The sequence below is a fragment of the Neomonachus schauinslandi genome, chromosome 12 (genome assembly GCF_002201575.2).
Source record: "Neomonachus schauinslandi chromosome 12, ASM220157v2, whole genome shotgun sequence".
Classification (NCBI taxonomy): domain Eukaryota; kingdom Metazoa; phylum Chordata; class Mammalia; order Carnivora; family Phocidae; genus Neomonachus; species Neomonachus schauinslandi.
The window spans coordinates 87,604,696-87,628,205 of NC_058414.1; the positions used below are offsets into that span (position 1 = coordinate 87,604,696).

The window sequence follows — 23,510 nt, forward strand, 5'->3', positions numbered from 1 at the left end:
TATTTTCATGGATTTCTTTTGTTCAGTAATTGTGGCCTCCAAGTTTTTATAATTCTCCTCCTCATTCCATTCCATCCTCCTTTCAAACTGTTTGTGAGCTTATGGTGCAATCCGCTTATCACTTTTCTTCCCCAACCAAAATAGTGTCAGGGAATTGCCTAAGGGGAGTCCCTATAGAAGTACTAAGAGAAAGGGGGGGATAAGTTACTGCCTATAAAACTGGCACTTTAAAAAGCTTTCGCTTTAATGACGATTTAAGACTGACACCATAAGGAAAGCAGGAGCTTTCATCCGCGGGAACTCCCACCTTCATCCCCAGGTTGAACTTTCCCATGAGTAAAAGAAGGTATCACCTCATCACTTCCTGGATTCCCCGGACACTTCTCTATACTGACAGGTACTTCCTTTGCGACCCGAAACGCTTTCTAGCACTTCAACGACTTAAACTCTCCCCACGCCTGAGGTTCCTCTATCGCCTGGGCGACGCTCCCGGCTTTGTTTTTTTTCCTACTTCCCCAAGCCCAAGCCCGCCCACCAGCGTCGACGTCAGCTCTTTACTGGTCCTAGAGTGTGTTCGTCTCCTCAGAGAGCCAATCAGAGCCTCGCCGTCCACCCCAGGGATTTCGGAAACGGAAAAGACCCCGACCTGTTCCCGGGAGTGGGGCGGGGCCTTACGTGAGTGACAGATCGGCCCTCCAATACGCAGAGCGCTAGGACCTCCCCCTTCGGGCTCCAGAGCTAGAAAGGAGCGTCGATGCCGGCGGCAGTGATGAGTTGTAGGAGGGGCTGGGTGCTTGGCGTCGCTGAGGAGCGGCTGCTGCTGCTACTGCTGCTACTGCTGCTACTGGTGGCCTCTTTACAGGTGAGTGGTTTTGTTTTAGAATTTTGCTCTTGCGAACCTTTCTGTTTTTAAGTGATGTTGTGTTTTAATTTGGAGTGCAGGAAGGCCAGTTCTTGACGCCCCCAATTCCGTCTTTGGAGGGAATCTGGTGCTCGCTCGTCTGCCCCTCGAGCTCCCACCCTCACTTACTCCCCAGGTCCCTCTCAGGTCCCTTTCTCAGAATAAGCCTTCCTGGGACGCACGGATCTGTCAGCTGAAAGGAGGACGCCGCCTTGGTCGTGGTGCCTTGACGGCAAGAGTAAATAGGAGTTGGAGGGAGTGATGAACTCAACTCTCCTGGACGTATGAGGCGCAGTGTGGCAGAGGAGGGGTCCTGGAAGCAAGCTAGGGGTGTTTTCAGGGCCACGCCACTCTATTTAGGGCGATGGCAGACCTGGCCCTAAACGTCTAAGTAGATAGAAAAAAACCTGCATGCCAGGGAAGGAGAAAGAGGTGAATATCTGCAATGGTTTCGCGTAGCTCTCACATCGAGCTAAATCACAGGTTCTTAGAACCACTAAAAATTAAAAAAAATAATAGTAAGTATATTTCTCCTCTGTTCAAAGGGATGGGGGCTGCATTACTAGAGAAGGACAGGAGAAATGCATAATGGAAGTAAAGTTCACAGTTTCTTTGAAAAAGTAAAGTTAAAGGATAATTAGTTGTTTGCTAACTTATTATACTCCTCTTCCCCTACCACCTCCTTCCAAATTATGGAGGCTTTACAGCTTGTGAGTGGTACCAGAATGCGAACTGACTGAATGCAGACTTTTGGGGGAAAAAAATCAAATAGCATCTTTCACCAGGAGGTACTACAGTTTTCTGTGATGAAAGCAGAACACATGTCAGCTTGTACTTTGCTTTAAAACTCTCTCCCCTGAGGCCAGGGACTGGGTTTTATCCATCTTTGTTTTCCTGGAGCACCTCACACACCATAGATGCCCCTCATATGGTAGTGGGCCTTCTTTTATTTTAAGTTTTTATTTTTAATTCTAGTTAATTAACATGCAGTGTTATGTTCGTTTCAGGGGTACGATGTAGTGATTCAACACTTGCATGCATCACCCGGTGCTCATCACAAGTGCACTCCTTAATCCCCAGGTGGTGGACTTTAGAGAAGTGTAATTCAAGCAAATGGTGTAGTGGAAGGAGCTCTGAGTTGGAAGTCAGAACCCCTAGGTTTTAGTGTTGAAGCTGATGCTATTTGTGTAATCTTAAACAAATCATTTCAACCCTCTGGCTTAATTTTTGCATCTTTAAAAAAGCGGATGTTGTCGCAGATTATTTCGGAGGGTCATGCCTGTGTTAAAAGTCTGTTTTATTTATTTTTTTTAAGATTTTATTTGTTTATTTGACAGAGAGAGCAAGAGAGCACAAGCTGGGGGAACAGTAGAGGGTGAGGGAGAAGCAGGCTCCCCGCCAAGCAGGGAGCCCAATGCGGGGCTCGATCCCAGGACCCTGGGATCATGACCTGAGCCGAAGGCAGACGCTTAACCATCTGAGCCACCCAGGCACCCCTAAAAGTCTGTTTTAAAATAAAGATGATTAGACATTTTCCACCACAAGTACATAAGCAAAAATGTCATAGTGGTAAATTCTGGGCCAATCTGTTAGCAAATAAAAGTTCCCATCAACAAAGGATAGTACTTGTTCTTTTGTGCCCCTCTTTAAACCAAACCCAATGGATCATTGTAGAAAATTTGGTCATTGTACAGAATAACCATTGTACAGAGTATAATGTGGCAAAAAATGTCATCCTTTGTTCCATCACTCAGAGGTAACCACTGTTAGTGTTTGGGCAGATCTTCCAGTCTCTCTTCCTCTTTTGCCTTCTACGGTTGGTTGAGATTAAGTGGCATATTTCATTTTAATAATGACTGGTACATCTAAATTCAGCTGTGCCTTCATTTTTGTGGGTCTGGTGCTCAGAGGACACAAGTATTTGAACCAACAGGTCTCTTGAACATCCTTGGAATGAAATCTGGTGTGAGAGAATGTTTACATGGAGAAATAAGACCGAAAGTATTACTCTTTCATGGAAATTTGGCCACAAAAACTGAAAAAAATACTTTATAAAATGTAGAGAAAATGTTAGCCACTTGATTAAAGCATTTGGATTGTAGAATACTGCTTAATATTTGGTATGCTTTTAGAGCTTTGTCTTACCATCAACTCCCCACACCCCCAACACACACAACATTCGACTGCATTTCTCCTTCCACTACTTAATTTAACCTTTTCTCTTCATCCCCATCCTCATTTTACTTTGTTCCCAGCTTTTACTTCCGCACATACCTCAGCAAGGTAGGATCACTTTCAGGGGCCTGAGGTCTGGGCGAGTTTTCATTAGTCTGATCAGTTCAACCCAGAACACCTCTCACTCTTTGGCAGAGTGCTTCACCATAATCTCATTTAGTCTCCCTAATAGCCCCTTGAGAACAGCAATTATCCCTGTCTTTATGGATAAGGAACCTGAGGTCCAGAAAGTTTGAATCACTCGGTCCATATCACACCATCAGTAAGTAGCAGAGCTGGGACTAATGTCGGGGTTTCTTGACTCCAAACTTCTGGGATTTGGTGGCAATAGTTTGTGTTGACAAAAGCTATTATCCTGGGGGAATAAGTAACCAAAGTTAGGAAGGAGGTGTCAGGAGTGGGTGTTGCGCTCATCAGTGATGCTGCACAGGCTGGAACAAGCCACATGCCCCGGGCAAACACTCATCTCATGACCCAGGTAGATCTCTTCCCTGTGAATAGGGGTCTACCTGCTATGGTTTGCTACCTGTGTAACAAGTGATCAGTAGAGGCTGCTGGTAGCGGTAAAGTTGGAGAATGACCGGGGTTACAGTGCCTGGAAAACACCAGAAAGTGATAGCATTGGCTCCTGGTAAAGAGGTGCTCTTAGGGCGCAAGGGGAAAAGTTACCATAAAGCTTTAGGAAGTAATAGATGGTGGAACGCAAGGTACTTTTAGGTACGGTCATGTTTGAACTTTTAATATCGAGCTTGATTTTGAGGAAAGCATATTTTGTTAAGATTCTAAGGAACTGTGCTCTGGATTTCATTTCCCTTAAGAACTGTTCCTTTTTTAATTTATCCGAAACATGATTAACCTCTCTTTTTTTCTATCCTCGAATATGCCAGCCTGTCTTTTACAGAATTAGATTCCTCTAGAGGTAGATTAAGAGTTGTTCAAAGCCATGCAATGGGGATTTGGACTAGGGAAAACATCCGAGTGGTGAAGGGTAGCGGTAGCATTTGACTATCTAATATTTAAGGGGAAGCTTTTGATCACAGCAGCTCTGGCTCTGTATCTCTTATTTTATGTTACTTCAACATTATATCATTGATCACACTTCTTACTCAGTTTTTAGAAGCAGAAAACTAAGTTTTTATTTTTAGACTGGCCTTTATCCTATAATTTTCCTCACCCGTTCATGAGTCGTTATACTAGAGCGTTAGATATTACATTTCAGACACCCGAGGAAGGGAAGCAGCAATGTCTCAGGAGCATTAGTTTGGAAGACAGGACGAGCCTCAGTTATGGTGGGGGGCGGGGAAGGTATGTGAAAGTATATGGTTTAATGAAGGGCAGGAGTGGGAGGCAGCAGCAAGATCGTCTAGTGCTACATTTGTTGAAACTACCTAGAGGTCCTGGAAATATTGTAGAAGTAACCTCAGTAAATGCAATGCTGTGTATTTGCACCAGTCCCCTACCTACCTACTGCCTCCAGCCCTGCCTTGCCAAAAGGATGTGCTAATTCTAAAAAAAACATAACTTCAGTTTTATGGTGGCATTTATGGCAAGAATAACTTTTGCTCTGTAGGCAATTGAGATGGAATTTCTATACATAGACATAGCGAGAAGTCTTTGAAAATATGTCACCTGCATAGTGTGTTTCCTTTGAATCACTTGTCTCTTTACTGCTAAGCCAGTTGTTCAACTTGTATGCCCGAGCAAGTCTACATTCTCCTGAAGTGTGAGGCACGGTGACAATTTATGAAGATGGTGTCTGAGAGAAGTAAAGCATGTCAGAATGACATATTTTTGAAGTTGGTTAACAGCATGAATACTTTTTCTCTATAATTTTCCCTTGAACCCATTATTAAATCAATTAAGCAGAAGTAAACAGACTGATTTGAATACGTTCAGTATTGTCTTCTGCGAGGAAGAAAAACAATTATGAATGGGATTCCATTACTCAGGGTACTTGCAGTTCTGGCCAAGAATAAAATCAGGTGATTTAATAATTCTGAGATTATCCCACGACAGGATGCTTAAAGGTTCAAAATGCTGATGTGATTAGTAGATCTGAGTATGGTATCCAGCTAGGCCATGGTTTGGCAAAATAAGGCCTGCTGGTCTACTACCTCCTTTTGTACAGCCTACAAGCTATGATTGGTTTTTATGTTTTGTTTTTTTGTTTTCTGTTTTTTGTTTTTACTGGTTGAAATACATCAAAGAATGACAGTACTTCATGGGCATGAAAATTATATGAAATTCTAATTTCAATGTCCATACATAAAGTTTTGTTGAAATAAAGCTTCATTTATTCATTTATGTACTGTCTGTGGCTGCTTTCAGCTGCAATGGTAGAACTGAGCAACTGTAACAGAGACCATAGAGCCTAAAAAATTTACTGTTTGGCCAACACCAAATACAGAAAAAATTGCCAACATCTCAGCTAAGCTGTAGTGTCTTTCATATCCATCTCCTGCATCCCATCTCAGTAGCCATTATCCTGGTCCAGTCCAGGTCCATTGCAAAAGCCTCTCACGTATTCATATCAGTAGTTTTCCCCATCTCATTCTGTGTTTGTAAGTGTTGCCTGATCCTCCTAAAATACACATTATTAAATCTTCAGTGATGTCCCAATACTTATAGAAGAATCTATCTTCTTTGGCACAAGGCCTTTCTGGGGCCACTATTCAATCTTATCTTTCTAGGCTTGTCTCCTCCCACTTCCTTGATATACTCTGTACTTAGGATAGGGATCATATAATTTTCCAAATGGGACACTCACGGGTGAAAGGGGCCCTATAATAATTATGTTGGGGAAATAGGCCTAAAGCAAGACTGTTCTAGGCAAACGTGGAAATGTGGTCACCCTTTCTGTACTCCAGCCAGTTTGAATGGCTCATCATTCTCCATATACACCTGTTCCCTTGCCTCTACTCACTATTCCTTTAGGCTAGAATTCTTTTTCCTTTTTCTATAAATCTAAGTCTTGAACATCTTTCCAAACCCAGCTTAAATAGTACCATGTCCATGAAGCCTTACTCAGAAATAATCTCCCCTTTTTCATCTCCTTTATGAATGAAGTGCTTTCTCATTGTGTGGATTACTTTCTGCTTTAGTGATAACACACACACACATCCCTTTCCCCTATCAGTTCTTTGAAGACATAATCTATGTTGGATTCTGTACTTCTCACAGTCCTGTGTTATGCCCTGCTCAAATGGGGTTTGCAACACATGTTTAAAGAATGAGTTAATTGACTAGACTAGGGAGACTGATGAATATTTGGGGCTGTCAATTTATAAATCATCCATTTTAATGTAAGTAAAGTAGTGAGAAAAGTTTCCAAGGACTGAGGACAGAGCCTTGGGTGCCAGTGTGGTGATGTAGCAGAGTGGTTCAAGGCCTAAGGATAGGCTTAGGGGGTCCAGCCTGCCTGAGGCTGAACTCCAGCTCCCGCCATTTGCAATGTGTCACCTTGGACAAGTCGACCTTTCCTTCTAAGTTCCTGCATCTGTAAAAGGGGAGTAACCATAGAACCTTCTCCATAGAATGGTTGTTGAAGATTCAAACAGTCCCAAACACATGATGAGCCCTCCATGAATATTGCCTGCTATGACTTCATATGCTGTCTTCATCATCACAGATAGTACTATTAGTGGTGGGTAGGAAAATATGGAGACCCAACACCAGGATGTAACAATAGAAGAGCTGAGAGAAACACAGCACCGGAATCTTAGAATAATTCTAACCCCTCTATTGAGGTAGTCAGCTTCAGAGGGATCAAAGAGATGCGAGTCCTGAGAGAAGATGGTCTTCACTTAGTAAGAAATAACTAATTGGTAGTCTTTTGAGAGACTATTTCAGCAGAGTGGTCAAGGCTCAGGTTAGGTGTCAGAAGACTAAAGAAGTAATGGCCAGAAGGAGGGGAAAACAGCAAAGAGGAAGGGGTGAGAAGATGAGACACAGAGTCATATAAAAGATATGTTTGTTTAGTAAATTTTTTCTTTGAGCAATACCATACTTTAAAAAGGAAGAAACCCTGGGGCGCCTGGGTGGCTCAGTCCATTAAATGTCCAACTGTTGATTTCTGTTCAGGTTTTGATCTCAGGGTCATGAGATTGAGTCCTGCGTTGGGCTCCATGCTCAGCAGGGGAGTCTGTTCCAGATCTCTTCCTCTCCCTCTGCCCCTGCCCCCCCCCCAAAAGCTCTCTCTCTCTCTTTGAAATAAATAAATACATCTTTAAAAAAAAAAAAAAGGAAGAAACCCTGGGGTATGCTAATTCAGTGACCTATGTGGCCCTTTTTAGTATGAAGTAAATCATTGACTAAAATTAGTGCTTAATTCAGGTGCTGGTAACCCTTGCCAAGGGATAAACAAGGAATCTTGAGAACCAACTCCAGAGTGGTGAGCTTTACCAAAAACAACACAAAAAACAAAGGTTGCCTTTAAAAAAAAATAGTTTTTAATTTAAGGGTGGGGAGTGTATATTTTTAGTATGGTACCTCTTTGTAAATTGCCCACTTGACTTTGTGCCTTAAGGTTTTTCTCCAGAGCAGTCATAAGCTGAGCCCTCCTTTATACTCACCTTGTTTGTATGCATTTTATGAAATGACTGCCTGGGTTTGGAAGGACAAGTTGTGACTGGAGATGCTCCTGTGAAGTGAAGCCAAGTGAGCCTAGATACTCAAACCCAGACTCTGAAGTCTCCATGGGGAGGAGGAAGAGCACAGGTATTGGAGGCCAATGTGGATTGCAGTTCCAATTTGCCACTTAGTGGCTCTGTGTGTTTTGTTTGTTTGTTTGTTTGTTTTTTGGGGTTTTTGTTGTTGTTTCAAGTTTTATTTAAATTCTGGTTAGTTAACATATAGTGTAAAGTTGTCAGTCTGAGTCTCTTTTCTCTGTGCAGATTACGGCCATTCGTGAATATGCTAAACCTTGAAGGATACGGAAATGTAATGGATGATCGTGATTGGCTCTGGCTTTGCCATTAAATACACTGCGATTCTTGAATTAAGACTTCCTAACCCCTCGGGCCTGCAGTTACCACTCAAACTGTCAAGCCTTAGGCTCATTCGCACAATGTAATCACTTCGGTTGACTTCAGTTCAGTGAACACACCTTCCTACTAAGTGCCCAGCGTGTGTCACATGTCACGCTAGGTTTTAGAGATCGGGCAGTGAGTGAGGCCTGCCGTGATGCAGCTGACAGTCTAACAGGGCACATAGAAAATGAACAAGTAATCCGTACAAGTGACCCATCACAATTCTACCCAGTGTTGTAGAGCGGGGTGCTTCAAGAGTGTCTACCAAGTAGGACTGACTACTTCCCCGGGGGTAAGAAGGAAGGGCAGAGATGTTGGCCTAGAGCCGAGGTGGTTGAAACCAGCAGTATCTCAGCATCACCTGGGAGCTTGTTAGAAATTCAGATTCTCAGGCCTGTACTCAGACGTACTCAGTCGGGCCTTGGAAGTGAGGCCCAGCACTGTAGTAACCACTTCTCTTGGTGATTCTGATGTACGTTCAAGTTTGAGAACCACTGGCCTAGAAGAAATAACCTTAAAACTCAGCTGTAAAGCTGTTCCAATCAACCTGGTAGCTACTGGTCACATGAGCCTTTGAAATGCGGCTGGTCCAAGTTGAGCTGTGCTTTAAGTCTAAAATATCCATAAGGTTTCAAAGACTTACTATGAAAAAAAGAATGTGAAATACCCCATGAAGAATTTTATATAGATCATAGGTCAGAATAACATTTTGAACCTATAAGGTTAAATAAAATATATTATTAAAATTAATTTTATTTATTTCTTTTCCCTTTTTAATATGGCTTTTAGAAAAATCTAAAATTACAGGTGCGCCTGGGTGGCTCAGTCATTAAGCATCTGCCTTCGGCTCAGGTCATGATCTCAGGATCCTGGGGTGGAGCCCCGTATCAGGCTCCCTGTTCAGCAGAGAGCCTGTTCTCCCTCTCCCTCTGCTGCTCCCCCTGCTTATGCTCTCTCTGTTTCTGTCTCTCTGTCAAATAAATAAATAAAATCTTTTAAAAAAAAATCTAGGGCACCTGGGTGGCTCAGTTGGTTAAGCGACTGCCTTCGGCTCAGGTCATGATCCTGGAGTCCCAGGATCGAGTCCCACGTTGGGCTCCCTGCTCAGCAAGGAGTCTCCTTCTCCCTCTGACCCTCCCCCCTCTCATGCTCTCTCTCTATCTCATTCTCTCTCTCAAATAAATAAATAAAATCTTTAAAAAAAAAATCTAAAATTACATATGTGGCTTACAGTATATTTTGATTGGACACAGCTGTTTTTTTTTAAAAATTTTATTTATTCATAAGAGACAGAGAGAGAGGCAGAGGGAGAAGCAGGCTCCCCGCTGAGCAGGGAGCCCGATGCAGGACTCGATCCCAAGACCCTGGGATCATGACCTGAGCCAAAGGCAGACGCTTAACCATCTGAGCCACCCAGGCGCCCTGGACACAGCTGTTCTAAAGGATGACTAGAGGTTACCTAAAGCTGGGTGGGACCGAGGTGGCTGTGGAGGGGAGGGGAAGCTGGGCGAGGGTTCTGGATAGGGTACAGTGTGTGCAGAGGTCCTGAAGCAAGAAAGAACACGGCATGCTCAAGGAAATAGAAGAAAACCAAAGCCTCGCAGTTCACATTAAGAATTTTGAACTTTATCCTAAGACCAACAGGAAGTGATTGAGGATTTTAAATTAGGGTGCTCACTTTTCAGGACTTTTGCAGCTAATCAGTGAGGGCATGAGAGCTACATCTGAATATAGCAAGACTCTCAGAATCCAAGCTTCTTCCCTCCCCCAAAAGATGGTGGGGGTTGGAGGCATTTGGTCAGGACTGAGAGGGAGCAGGACCCTGCCCATCACCGGCCCGTGCCCTAGGATCCGAGGCACAAACACCCCTGACAAAAGGGAGAAGCAGACACCTGGGAGAGGTAGTTTTGCTTTCAGCTCGGAGCTGGCAGAAGCATTCCCGGAAGAGTCCAAAGTTGAGTGGAAGTTTGATTACAGAGCTGGGGCTCTGCAGGGAGCTGGCCAAGGGTTTGGCGAAGGAGGGTCAGGGACAAGGAGGCCAGCAGGTGTGGAGGTTAGAGAGTGTTGAACAAAGCAGGGGAAGCCAGGATTGGAGCCTGGAGGCTGGGGGTCTGACCATCTCCCAGGGTAAGGTGGCCTCTTCTTTCGTCTGTGGCCTGGAGGAGATTCTTTGTAAGTCATGGACTCAATCTAGCCTCCAGACATATTTCATTGAGCTCACATTTTTCAAATGTATTTAAATTAGTCAGCAGTATTAGTATTAGATGTCGCATAAAAAAATGTTCTTTTCTGGTGTTTTTGAAAATTGGAAGATCCAGGAACCCCAGTTCTAAGCCTCATAGAGAAATGGGGGAGCTAAGTAGTCACTACTCCTTTTAGTTTTATATGAACTTTTAGGAGCTGAAATGACAATTTTTATGTTTTTTAAAGAAGACTTTTTTTTACCCCGAAGGCAAAATTGAGTTCATGGGTCTCTGTGGTCTGACTCGAAGTCTTACATTCTCTCCAATGTTTGCTTTGAGGAGTCCCATCTTCTGTTTGTTCTCCAGAAAGGTTCTAAGAATGGGAGCCTTAGTTCAGTGAGACCAGGTTATACAAAAGCTCTGTCCACTGACACAGGAATCGCGTCCATCAGAGAAGCACGCATGGTCCCCAAAAGTTCTCCACGGTTCCCATCACCCCTGTGGCCCAGCATCGCTGCTCTTCACCTCAGTCTGGCCCCTGGGACATGTGAGTTTGCAGCCCCTGCCTGAAACTTTAAATGAGACTGACTGCACTACTGTGTGTTTGTTGGCAAAAACTTGGTATACCAGCTCCCATGGTGATTAAAATCTTAAAGATTGCAAACTCTAAACCTCAACAGCTCCTCTGTAAATATTCAGCAGTTAATTAAGTAGGAAGTCAGTTGATAGCAGCAAGGAGGAGAGAAGGAAGTAACTTTGTTTACCCAAGACAGATGCACTAGTCTAGTACCTTATCCTGTATTCAGCACTGTATGCTGGAGTGAGGGAAGGGTGTGTATTTGTGTAGTCTTCTGGCTGTGGTACTGTTTCTCTGCTCCAGTGTATGTAATTGGGCGGCGGCGGGGGGGGCTGGAAACAGAGAAATTGTTCTATTTCTTAAACAAAGTAAGCAAACAGCAGATTCAAATACTGCCAAGCTTGGCAGTAAGTGCCTGGGTGTTCATGATGTTATTCCTCTCTGTATATATTTTGTTCTCTTGATATAATTCGAAATCAAAGACAAGGGAGAAGTGCTTCTGCCTACAGAATTTGTTTATCATACCCTTTTCCATTTGAAGGGAAAATAGCTTCATTAGCATAAGGAGGCTTCTTGCTTGACAAGACAAAGTAAGGGTTGAGGTGGCTTCTCTTTTCTCCATCCCCCTTCACCAGCAGCAAAAAACAAAACAATAAATGTTACAAGGGGGTGGATCTAGTTTTTGATTGGTCAGAAGCTTCTACTACTTGGTGAATTGGGGCTCTTTAAAAAAACAATACAAAAATGTCTTTCTTTTGCAAATTAAACACACGCATACATGCACGCACGCATGCATGTATGCACCCGTGAGCGCGCACACACACGCACACACACACACACATGCGTGTGCATTCGTTATTTGGTTTCTCCCAGTGCCTTAGAAGGAGTTTGTTCAAGGGAAGGAGCCTGAAGCTTGAGCTTCATTAGCTTCATAATTATTCTGCTTCTGGGCACCAGTAATCATTTAGCAAAACGCTGCGCAGATGTCTTTCATCCTGTTCTCTGTTCTTCCGCCACCCCAAAGGAGTGCTGAGGGAGGGCAGAGGCATCGCTCTCCCTCCAGAAATTCTCAGCTCTGTGAGCTGCCTTCGCCTGAGCCCATCTCTTCCAGATGCTTTCCGTTTCTTGTGCAGTGAAGCTTCAGACCTGATGCTTGACAAGAAAGGGAAGTCCTAAACCTAATCACCCTCATCTTTCACCTACTTCCAGACTACCTCAGTCTGCTTCCTCCCTCAGGTCCTCCTCTGTTTGCCTTCACCTGAAATAAGATGAAGCCTTATTTTAAAGGCTTTTTGTCCCCCCTTCAGAATCTCTAGGAATTACTAAAGAAAGGAAGAAACTCGATACCCAGATTCCAGTTAACTTTGTCACTGATTGTTATGTAACTGTAGATGAATCACAGGTTAAGTGGGACAGAAAATCTCCAGTGAACGGAGCTTGCCAAGAATGGCAGAGGACCAGGCCCTGATGTTCCTATCATCTTTACTCCCCAGTGTGGAAAACCCTGGGGTGGAAATGGAGAGCGCTAGGCAAGCAAAGTGAGTGGCATTTGTCAGTGTAAGTACGTCCACTGCAGGGAGAGTGGGGGCAGCCTAAGGCAGCCAGAATTTAGCTAGAACCTAAGGCAGCAGACTCTCCAGGGGACAGAGTGGGCCCAGCAGACCTTTGGGCCAGCAGCTTAACTTGGGGAATTCAGAAACACCTGAAGGTTGTCTGTCCCACTCTACCAGATTCTTCTCCTGCTGAGATGTGGCTGGTTTGTGTAGGACAGTTTAAGGGTGGGGGAGGAGGAGACAGGGCCTTCTTATCAGCGTGCTTCCTCTCACTGCTCCAGACCTGCTCCTGCTAATCTGTTTCCACAGGCAGCATCTCTTAGCTGCTTGCAATTGATAGCTTGTTTGGCATACGGATTTATGCCTGCCAAAAGCTCTACCTTGAGGCAGGTGAGATTATTTCGGTGAGTACCGTGTTCAGTGTTAATGTTGCCTTAAATCACTTTTAGTGTTGTTTGAATGTTGCACCTTAGATTTTCTTATAGATCATGGAGCCTATTGCACTGGAAAGCGAGCTGCCCCCACTTAGTGATTTACATACCGGATAAATGTGCTGGGTCACTGAATGAACATGTTTAACTTCTATAATAAAATGAGACTGGTAAATATTTCTCTTTTCACCAGAGGAAAAACAAAGTGAGGAGGATGCCTTCAACCCGGAGTCAGCTGGTAGGAGCTGGGAGTTCCCAGCTACTAGTCATCCTTTTAGACATCTATAACTCATTCCACTAAATCCTCTCTTTTGTAAGCACGGACTGTTTTTTTATCTGGCGGAAATGCAGCGTGCCATTAGAATGACGTGGTCTGTTAGTGTACCTCATACAATTAACATACTGTCCAGCCGTCAGAAAATTTAAGTCGACGAGGTTCCCTGTAATGAATTATTTGTAGAATATGCCATTATGTGCCATAATGTATAAGGTGTCTGGTGTCTTGATGTCAAATCTGGTCAAAGGAATGCCTCCAATTTAGTTTTAGACACCGACTATTGTAAAGTTCTGCTTCCATTACCAGGAGTCAGTTGAATGAAGAATATAACAATACACTTTTTGTTCCTTCTCTTTCTAGATGTATTGCTGTCATTGAATATTGGCCCATTTGAAAGTGCTAGGGAAGCTCAACCATCAGGATGTCCAAGTACAAACTGATTATGTTAAGACATGGAGAGGGCGCTTGGAATAAAGAGAATCGTTTTTGTAGCTGGGTGGATCAGAAACTTAACAGTGAAGGAATGGAGGAAGCTCGGAACTGTGGAAAGCAACTCAAAGCACTAAACTTGGAGTTTGATCTCGTATTCACATCCATCCTGAATCGGTCCATCCACACAGCCTGGCTGATCCTGGAAGAGCTGGGCCAGGAGTGGGTTCCGGTGGAAAGCTCCTGGCGTCTAAATGAGCGTCACTATGGAGCTTTGATCGGTCTCAACAGGGAGCAGATGGCTTTGAATCATGGTGAAGAACAAGTGAGGCTCTGGAGAAGAAGCTACAATGTGACCCCACCACCCATTGAGGAATCTCACCCTTTCTACCATGAAATCTACAATGACCGGAGGTATAAAGTGTGCGACATACCTGTGGATCAGCTGCCCCGATCTGAAAGCTTAAAGGATGTTCTGGAGAGACTCCTTCCCTTTTGGAACGAAAGGATTGCTCCTGAAGTATTAAGTGGCAAAACCGTTCTGATATCCGCTCATGGAAATAGCAGTAGGGCTCTCCTGAAGCATCTGGAAGGTACCATCTTTATGCTACTACTTCCTAGAGGTTGTGAGTGTTATACTTGGGCCTTAATCTAGAAAGGACATGGTTTCTGAGCTAATAATGCACAACTGGCGTGATAGACTTTCTTTCCCGTTCCTTTTTGCCACTTTAGTCTTTTAAGAATCATTTTGTTCTATAAATGAAAAACCCTGTGCCTTTTACATTCATATTATAGACAGAAGTGATTCTAAAACTTTAGCAAGCATCAGAATTACCTGGAGGGAGAGTTTGATCTACTACAGATTGCTGGCCCCACCTTTGGAGTTTCTGAATTCGTAGGCCTCGGGTGTGGCTGGAGAATTTGCATTTCTAAGACGTTTTATGGTAATGCCCATACTGCTGCTTGGGGTTCTCCACTTTGAGAACCTTTGATCTAAAAGATTATATGGCTTTTGTTGTAGTAAGGGTAAGGGAGGCTAGGAAGGGTATACATTTCTACAGAAATGGTATGCAAAGCGCGCTTACTTATTTGAGTCTTTCCAGATAAATAAAATGATCTAGACTTTGGTTTTGCCCATGCTCTTCCAACTTTAAACAGTTACTCCGGTGTTTCAGACCTGGCCTTCCTGAACAATTCCTTCATTCCAATCCTCTCTTTCCAGACCAGCCTGAGTCATTGCTTGGGAGAAAGTTAGGGGGACAGAAAAGGAAAGTATGGCTTTTTGGAGATAACCGGTTGCCTCCATTTAACTCAAGCATTTAACTGCTTGATGTTGTATTCTAAATGTATTCTGAAATGTACACTATTGTTATCTTCCTCTTAAGTAACGTGAACTAAATGAACTCTTGAGGACTCGAGCTCACCAGTTTGGAGTGTCAGTGATGGCCCTGTGGCACCTTCAGGGGGGTCTCTCCTTCCCCTTTCTCCCTTCACTAAGTAATCCTAAGGAGTTGTGCGTTTTGAGTGATCTGCTCCATCCACTGTTTCCCTGTCTGTTAGCACTCTTAGCAGTTAGTCCGTGATACTAGAATGCATTTCCCCAACATTCCCTTCCCATTCTGCTTTACTTTTCTCTAAGAGCCTGTGAGAAATGAAAAGGTTGACATTGCATGTGAAATAAGTGAAAATAGGTTATTGGTAACAAAACAAAGTGATCTTTATGAGATTTTATTGTAAACTTTTTAGCATGTGTTTTTACCCCTGATTTTTATATAACATGGCTGGGAGCCAAATCATTACTCCTATACCTGCATCCATTAGTTGTGCAGAGATCTAAACTCTACAGATTTTATTGGCTATTAAAAATGTTACTGGCGGGGCGCCTGGGTGGCTCAGTTGGTTAAGTGACTGCCTTCGGCTCAGGTCATGATCCTGGAGTCCCTGGATCGAGTCCCGCATCAGGCTCCCTGCTTGGCAGGGAGCCTGCTTCTGCCTCTGACCCTCCCCCCTCTCATGTGCTCTCTCTCAAATAAATAAATAAAATCTTTAAGAAAAAAAAAAGTTACTGGCTAGACATGGCGCTCAATCTGTTGGTGTATGTTTGTGTATATATCTTATTTACTCAACTATATAAAGGGTTCTATTCTTCCTCTTTCAGAATAGTCAGATACTGGATTAAATGATAAATAACATCATCGTTATTGGACTATAGTACTTTATTGTTTGAAGAAGAGTTGAGCCTTCTCTTAGGACAACGACAAACTGAAATGGAGAATTTCGAAGTTTCTGCCGAAAGATGTATTCTGTCCCACGACGCCAGTTCCTTTTTTCCAGAGACAGGGCTTAGACCTCCTTGTGGCCAAGCTCCCTTCCCTAAAGAAAATGCCATCACCTCCTTCAGGATCCTCTTTTCTTCCCTGTCTTAGCTAGGAAATCCTCCCTTTAAAAACGATTTCTTGCTGTTTAATACCATTTATTCTTCAACTGTCTTCAGGTTTAGATGTCTTTAAGATTATTCTGCATCCCCAACCACAGCTCATCTTAGATACCCCCTTCTTTTAGTGCGTCAGTGACTTCACGATTTCTTACTGTTCTTTTTTTGAAGGGAATAGGAAGGTTTACAGATGGTGGTGAGGACGACTACCACCGTGGTGGGAGTGGAGGCAGACCTGCCTGTGGAGGGCAAGGTTACCCATAGAAAGCTTACTTTCTGCATTTGAAGCAGGTTTTGAAACCACTAATAATTTATTTAAAAAACAATCATTTGGGATAGCTGCTGTGGAAAACAATCTGGCAGCTTCTCGATAGATTAAACATGCAGTTACCATATGAGCCACCAGTTGTACTCCTAGGTATTTACCTGTATTCATTTCCTAGTGCTACTGTGACAAAGTACCAATCACTGCATGGCTTAAAACAACAGATACTAGTTTTCTCACAGTTCTGGGGCCTGGAAGTCCTAAATTAAAGTGTTCGCAGGGTCATATTCTCTCTGAAGTCTCAAGGCGAGAATCCTTTCTTGCCTCTTCTAGCTTCTTGTGTTCGTCAGAAATCTTGGGCATTCCCTGGCTTGTAGATGCATCATTGCGGCCCTCAGTCTTCACTTGGTGTTTTCCCCATGTGTCTCTCTCTTCCTTGTCCAAATGTTCCCTTTCTGTAAGAACACAAATAATAGTAGAGTAGGGCCAAAGACCTCCTCTTAACTTGATTACCTTGATAAAGACCCTATTTCCAAATAAGGCCACATTCTCAGGTTAGGACTTCAGTGTATCTTTTTGGAGGGATACAGTTCAACCCATAACAGTATGTAAGAGAAATGAAAACATATGTCCACAGGAAAACTTGTATACAAACCTTCATAGCAGTATTATTCATAAGAGCCAAAACATGGGAGCATCCCAAATGCCCATCACGTAGTGACTAGATAAATTAAATTTGGTATATCCATGCAATAGAATATTATTTGGCAATGAAAACAAATGGAATAGTCTTCTGTGCTATAACACGGATGAACTTTGAAATCGTTGTTACCTGAAAGAAACCAGTCACAAAGGAGCATATATTGTACAATTCTACTTAAATGAAATGTCAGCATGGCCAAATCTTTAGAGACAGAGAAGATTGTTTCCTAGGCCTGGGGTGGAGGTGGTGGGGGTGTGGATTGAAGAGTGACTGCAGTTAGGTATCGGCTTTCTTGTTGGGGTGGTGAAAATGTGCTAAAATTGATTGTGATGATGGTCACACAAGTCTGAGTGTACTAAAAGCCATTGACCTGGACACTTTATGTGGGGAAATGGTATGGTATGGGAATTATCTAATTAAAGCTGCAAAAATAGCTTAATCGATGGGATTGAAAGATGAAAGGATTTGACATTGGCCTAGAAAAAAATATTTCAGGGCAAATACATGGAAATGCTATCAAAGTAGACATGCATGGATGTGGAGTACAGAATAAGGAAAAAATAAAATAAAATACAACTTTGACCTCTAGGGCAGAAGTGGATTTATAGGGATTGCTGAGAAATTAGCAGACATTAGTTCTCAGGCTTTATTTAAACTTTCTTCTGAAGGTCTTTTTTTAAACGTTGGATGTATAGAACTAAATTACCTTTCAGAGCTTACTGAAGTTGAAGCAATCTTGAATTATAATTCCTATCCCTATCACTATAAATAGGCCTTAGACACAATGTGTTTATTTGTGAGATAGTTTAAAACAGCGGTATTCATGCTGGAAGAGGTAAATAGTACAAGGAGACTCGAGTCAGAAGTTATGTGAAAGTGGAAGAGGTGTGGAGTTGGCCCATGTCTGCAGCAGAGGACGAGGGAGGTGTAGATGAGGGAGACAGGGACTGGAGACGGGAGGGTAGGTGACCAGGGAGGATGGCAGACATTCAGGGGGTAAAAATGGCTGAAAATCCAGAATATGCCATTGGCACAAGCCCACAGGTGGGGAAACAAATGGAGTGGGTGGGAAGATTGGGATCTGTCCATAGAAGACACAAGGCTGGTATGTAATCTTGGCTCACCCATCCTGGGTGGGGGAACAACTTTGTTCCTTTTTGGCCTGTAGTACCCCCTGGTGGTGCTGTTGTTAAGATTCACAGAGCTCTTTGATGTCGCTGTGATTTCCTATAATGACTTCCATGCCTAACATGGAAGAAATTATTTCATGTGCATGAAATGGACTAAACTAGATTTTAGGATCACTTGATAAATTAGTTATCATGTCTTATTTTAGGAGTTCTCTAAGTACCAATCTCCACTAAGAAATTTCTCTTACAGTGTATACTGAAAAATAAGATGCAAGTATTCTATGTCACAGCTCTAAGAATTAAGTATAAGTGACTTTCCCAAGATCAGAAGAAATCGTGTGTTATTTCTTCCATGTCATTTCTGTTAATGAGATTTTAGGTTTTTTTAAATTTATTCTGGATGTATATGGTCACCGGAATAGGAATCCCAACATGAGTCCTCTTACCTCACATGTCTGACCTTCAGGAGCTCAAGTTATAGGGCTTTATGTGGTACTTGATAAATTCCCAACCTAAAAGAAAACATTCCTTTGAATTTGGATGCTAACTTTTTAAGACTCCAAAATATTAGGTCAATCTCCCTTACTTTAGGGGGAAAAATAGAGATTTTTATCTGATAGTAAGGACTACTTGCAATTTATTTGTGATTATATGTGTTTGGTGTGTTAAAAACATATCATAAAATTTACCATCTTAATTGCCAATTTATTCTTACTGTAAAGTTACATGACTATACATACCACCATTAGCCATTTTCTGGTTAATACCTATTGTCCCAGTGCAATTATTTATTTATTTATTTATTTATTTTTTTTAAGATTTTATTTATTTATTTGAGACAGAGAGAATGAGAGAGAGAGAGCACATGAGAGGGGGGAGGGTCAGAGGCAGAAGGAGGCTCCCTGCCGAGCAGGGAGCCCGATGCGGGACTCGATCCAGGGACTCCAGGATCATGACCTGAGCCGAAGGCAGTCGCTTAACCAACTGAGCCACCCAGGCGCCCTGTCCCAGTGCAATTATTAATAGCCTCTCCTTTCACTTTCAAAAGTGCCCCACTTGAATGATAAATCATGTGGTCATCTTACTATAAAGATGTTAGCCTTCACTAGTATTAAGAATGAATCCTTGGGGCGCCTGGGTGGCTCAGTTGTTAAGCATCTGCCTTCGGCTCAGGTCATGATCCCAGGGTCCTGGGATCGAGCCTCATGTAGGGCTCCCTGCTCAGCAGGGAGTCTGCTTCTCCCTCTCCCTCTGTCTCCTCCCCCCCACTCGTGCTCTCCCTCTCTCTGTCAAATAAATAAATAAAAATCTTAAAAAAAAAAAATTAATCCTTGAAATGGCATGGCTGTGACCAGATTCCATACTGCCTGTAAACATAAAAGTTGCTAAATTCTTTGCATTAATTACAAAAATAAGAATGCTTGTAGCTATAGATTCATCTGATTCCTAGTCATAGTTTCTAGATGTTTATATAAAATTCTCCTCTATAAACAGGATCTTTCAAGGAACTGGGTGATGTTTCCCTGTATTGTGCTTATATTGTTTGACAGACTTAAAGCTGTTACTTCCTGCTGAGGAAGAGTGTGGTAGCTGATAGAATCCAATGACTGCATACTGTCATATCATAAAAATACTTTATTGTTTAAAGACTAGAACTTGGGGTAGGAAGGATGATGACCCTGTTAAATAACTACTTAGAATACTGGTTTACCCTGAAATCTCAAAGTGTCTTATGATCTTTTTTTTTTTTTTTTTTAAGATTTTATTTATTTATATGAGAGAGAGCACATGAGAGGGGGGAGGGTCAGAGGAGAAGCAGACTCCCTGCCGAGCAGGGAGCCCGATGCGGGACTCGATCCAGGGACTCCAGGATCATGACCTGAGCCGAAGGCAGCCGCTTAACCAACTGAGCCACCCAGGCGCCCTCTTATGATCTTTTTACTTAGAAAGTATACTCGTGTTCCACATCTGCTCTACATTGTATATACCTCAACAATGAAGAGTGTTGGTTCTTAAGACATTATTTTGTTTCTCAGCTATTTGATGCTATGACTTTACCCTATAAGCAGTCAAGTCCTGACTGACACGTCTTCCATTTGTGAAAAAGAAGACAGGTGCTGTAGGAGGAAAATGAAACCCAGACAGACCTCAGATGACTTAGCCAATGATCATGATAATTAGTTGGAGTCGTGAACTCCACCCAAACCCAGTTCACTGAGTCTCCACACATGATTACCACCTGGGCTTTTTTGTTTTAATTTTTTTCTGAAAAGTAGCCCTTCCCTTGATCTATTTTTTGTTTGGAGTACTAAGTTTTAAGAAGCTGAGTCAAGAGTATCCTTGGCAGGTAAACCATTAAAAGTTAATTTGATGCAACTGACTGAGTCCCCAATTATTATTGCTGTTACCCTAACATTGTGGCTTGTGTGTGGTGTTCCCGGGTACAGCTATACGAGGTGGCCTTATTTTGAGTGCATGCTATGTGCTAAGCGCAGTTCTAGACATTTTACCTCATATCCTGTTTAAAATAGGAACTAGTGCAAGGTTCTGAACTGGCTGGAAAGCTGTGTTTCAACTGTGTGTTTTACTCTGCTGTTTAGTGTATCTAGGTCATATTTTTAAATTTCATTTGACCAATCATTGATCACTAAGCTATTTTGCTTAAAGAAACTGCTTTAATAAAAAGGAACAGCCTAAAAAAAAAAGGAACAGACTGCTGATATACCTAACATCCTGGGTGAATCTCAGCTGCATTATGCTAAGTGAAAGACACTGAATTTAAAAAGCTGTATGTTGTACATTCCTGTTGAAGTCTTAGCCCTCAGTAGTTCAGAATAGGACTATATTTGGGCATAGGGTCTTTAAAGGGGCAATTAAGGTAAAATGAGGCCATTAGGGTGGCCCCTAATCTAACATGATGGGTGTCCTCATAAAAGATCAGGACACAGACACAGAGGGAAGACCATGTGAAGACACAGGGAAATGGCAGCCATCTACAAACCAAGGAGAGAGGCCTCAGACATCAGATATCTGCACAACTGTGAGAAAATAAATTTCTGTTATTTATTTTTTTTAAGCAACAAACAAACAAACTAGGCATTGTATGACTATTTATTTGCCATTCAGGAAAAGGCAATACTGTCGGGTCAGAAAACAGATCAGTGGAGGAAGGGTAGGCTGCAAAGTGGTAGAAGGAAATTTGGGGGATTTATAGAACTATTCTGTACACTCAAAAGGGTGAATTTTACTGTATATAAATCATACATCAATTTAAATAGTCTTGCTTTTATCCAGCGAAATGACCAATGCCCTAATGGGGACCATTCCTTTTGTTGCACAAAATAATAGGCTGGATTAGTTTGATTGTCAAATAGTAGAATTAAAGGAAGGGTGCTGCATACACCTACCTTTGCCTTTGAAAACTAACCTGGAGGGCACTGGTATGCTTTCTCAGGAGTAATCGGTGCTGTCTCTAAGCACCCAAACCATGGACAGCGTAGGGAATCGCCAGTCAAAGCCCATCTTCATGAATTACCTATAAGCTGCGGGAGCACAAAGCTTTGTACCTGGAGGTTGTAAGCTCCTCCAGTAAAGGTTTTTCTGCCTCAGAATGATTTCTCCTCGCTAACCGCCGAATTCTCTGACTTGTTTTCCTTCTCACAACCAGCCAGCCCAGGAGTAGGTCAAACCCAGGAGAACAAACAGTACAGAGAGGCAAGTGTTACTGATTCAGAGCAACACTCTTGTACAGGCATTGCAAACCCAGGACCCACGTGTCAGCACCCAGAATATGCTTCTTGCCTGCTCGGGAGGGCCTCTACCCTGTCAATTACTTACTTAATATCTCTGCTTTTCAATTGTAGATCACTGGGGGGGTTGCATTACCTTTAACTTGAGAGTAGCTCTTAATACTTTCAGAAGAAAGAAGACCTCAGACAGACCTAGGAGATATTGTATAGTAGGAAGATGCCCTACCTAAGGGACGGCTTTACCTATTTTTAGCAGCCTAAACGATTATCAGTGCTGTGCTAGTAAGTCCAGGCCAAAGAATTCCGACCCATTTCTCCCAGAGCAGCACCATATGAAAGCTCCTAACGCAGGCTTAGTATCTAAGAGCATCCTGTTCTGTAGCGTTCCAGACAGGCGTGTGATTCTTTCTCTGTGGTTGGCATAGTCACTTCCTGTTTGTTTCCTGCTGGCCCACACTGAAGGAAAAGCCAGGGACTGAACTGGAGCGTTGGATGTAGTCTGCATCTTGCCAGCGGAAGTGGATTGTTTAGTCTGGGTTCAAGCACAGGACTAGGCAGTTTCAAGTTTGGAATCAGAGTGGCATGCAGGAGACTCATGAACAACGGGCTTGATCCCGGAAGAACACTGTGCAGCGGCACACAGGGCAAGGCAGCGGCACACAGGGCGAGGCAGAGAAGCCTTGAGGCAGAATTAGAGAGCCAGGGAGGGCAGGTCAGCCGGGGCCAGCTGTGGGGGCGGGGCTGCGGAGTGCATCACCTTTGACATTTTAGTGGGATATTTTCAGAAGCGGCAAATTCAGGCCTCCCTCCAGCGAAGCAAATGCTTGTCCAGTGGTACGGTTACGTTTTCTCTTATTAGAAGTATCCTTGATTTATAAAAACCTTTACTTTTAAAAGTTGTAGGCTATTTTAACTATAAAATTCAACGTGGAGTGGATTCTGTTCTCTGCCTTATTCTAAATTAGAGGCTGTGATCCTATCATCATGTTACAATATTCAAATAAACCCTTTCCAATTGCTCCCCAGCCTATCTTTAAGTTGCACATAATAGCATCCAAACCTTAAGGAATTCTAATTAAAGATAGGTAGATCATCTGTGAAATTGAGAGTGTCTTGTGTCAGCTCTTATTTTTGCAATAGAATACAGACCTCTCCCCACAAATCCCCCATCGGTGGGGTTTGAATTGTGACTTACTTGCCTGGGAGAGGTACGTGGGGCCTGCATGGCACCTCATGGTCCAACAAACTGATCAAAGTGGTTTCCCTCTTTTCCTAGATTCCAAAAATATGCACTGCAGATTTGGGGTTTGCTCTCGTCCTGTGACATATCTGTCTTCCTGGACATCTTCTCTCCTGTTTCCCGAGATTCAAGGATTTTGAGCAAACCCTTTGGAGGAAATCAAAGAAAATATACGGAGGACAAATTTAGTTTGAATTGCTTATTAGCACTAAATATAAACAACCTTTTCTTCAAGGCTAAGAGCCTTCTCAACTCTCTTCTTGGTAAGGTTTTTAAAGGAAACCTAATCTTTCATCAAGGTTTCAAGAGTACAAGACTAGATGTAATTGGCCCAGAGAGTTCAGGTTTATTCATTTCAGCTATGTGCTGAGGGCCT

At 42.8% G+C, this 23,510-nt stretch overlaps 1 protein-coding gene across 1 annotated transcript in view; it reads left to right on the forward strand.

Annotated features, from left to right (window-relative positions):
- The first annotated feature begins 719 nt into the window (after positions 1–719).
- BPGM (bisphosphoglycerate mutase) overlaps positions 720–23,510 on the forward strand; it is a 28,001-nt gene continuing 5,210 nt past the window's right edge. The window contains exons 1-2 of the mRNA XM_021692888.1: positions 720–862; positions 13,545–14,206. Coding sequence (XP_021548563.1) covers positions 13,606–14,206 — 601 coding nt within the window. The 5' untranslated portion in view covers positions 720–862; positions 13,545–13,605. The remainder of the gene's footprint in view (positions 863–13,544; positions 14,207–23,510) is intronic.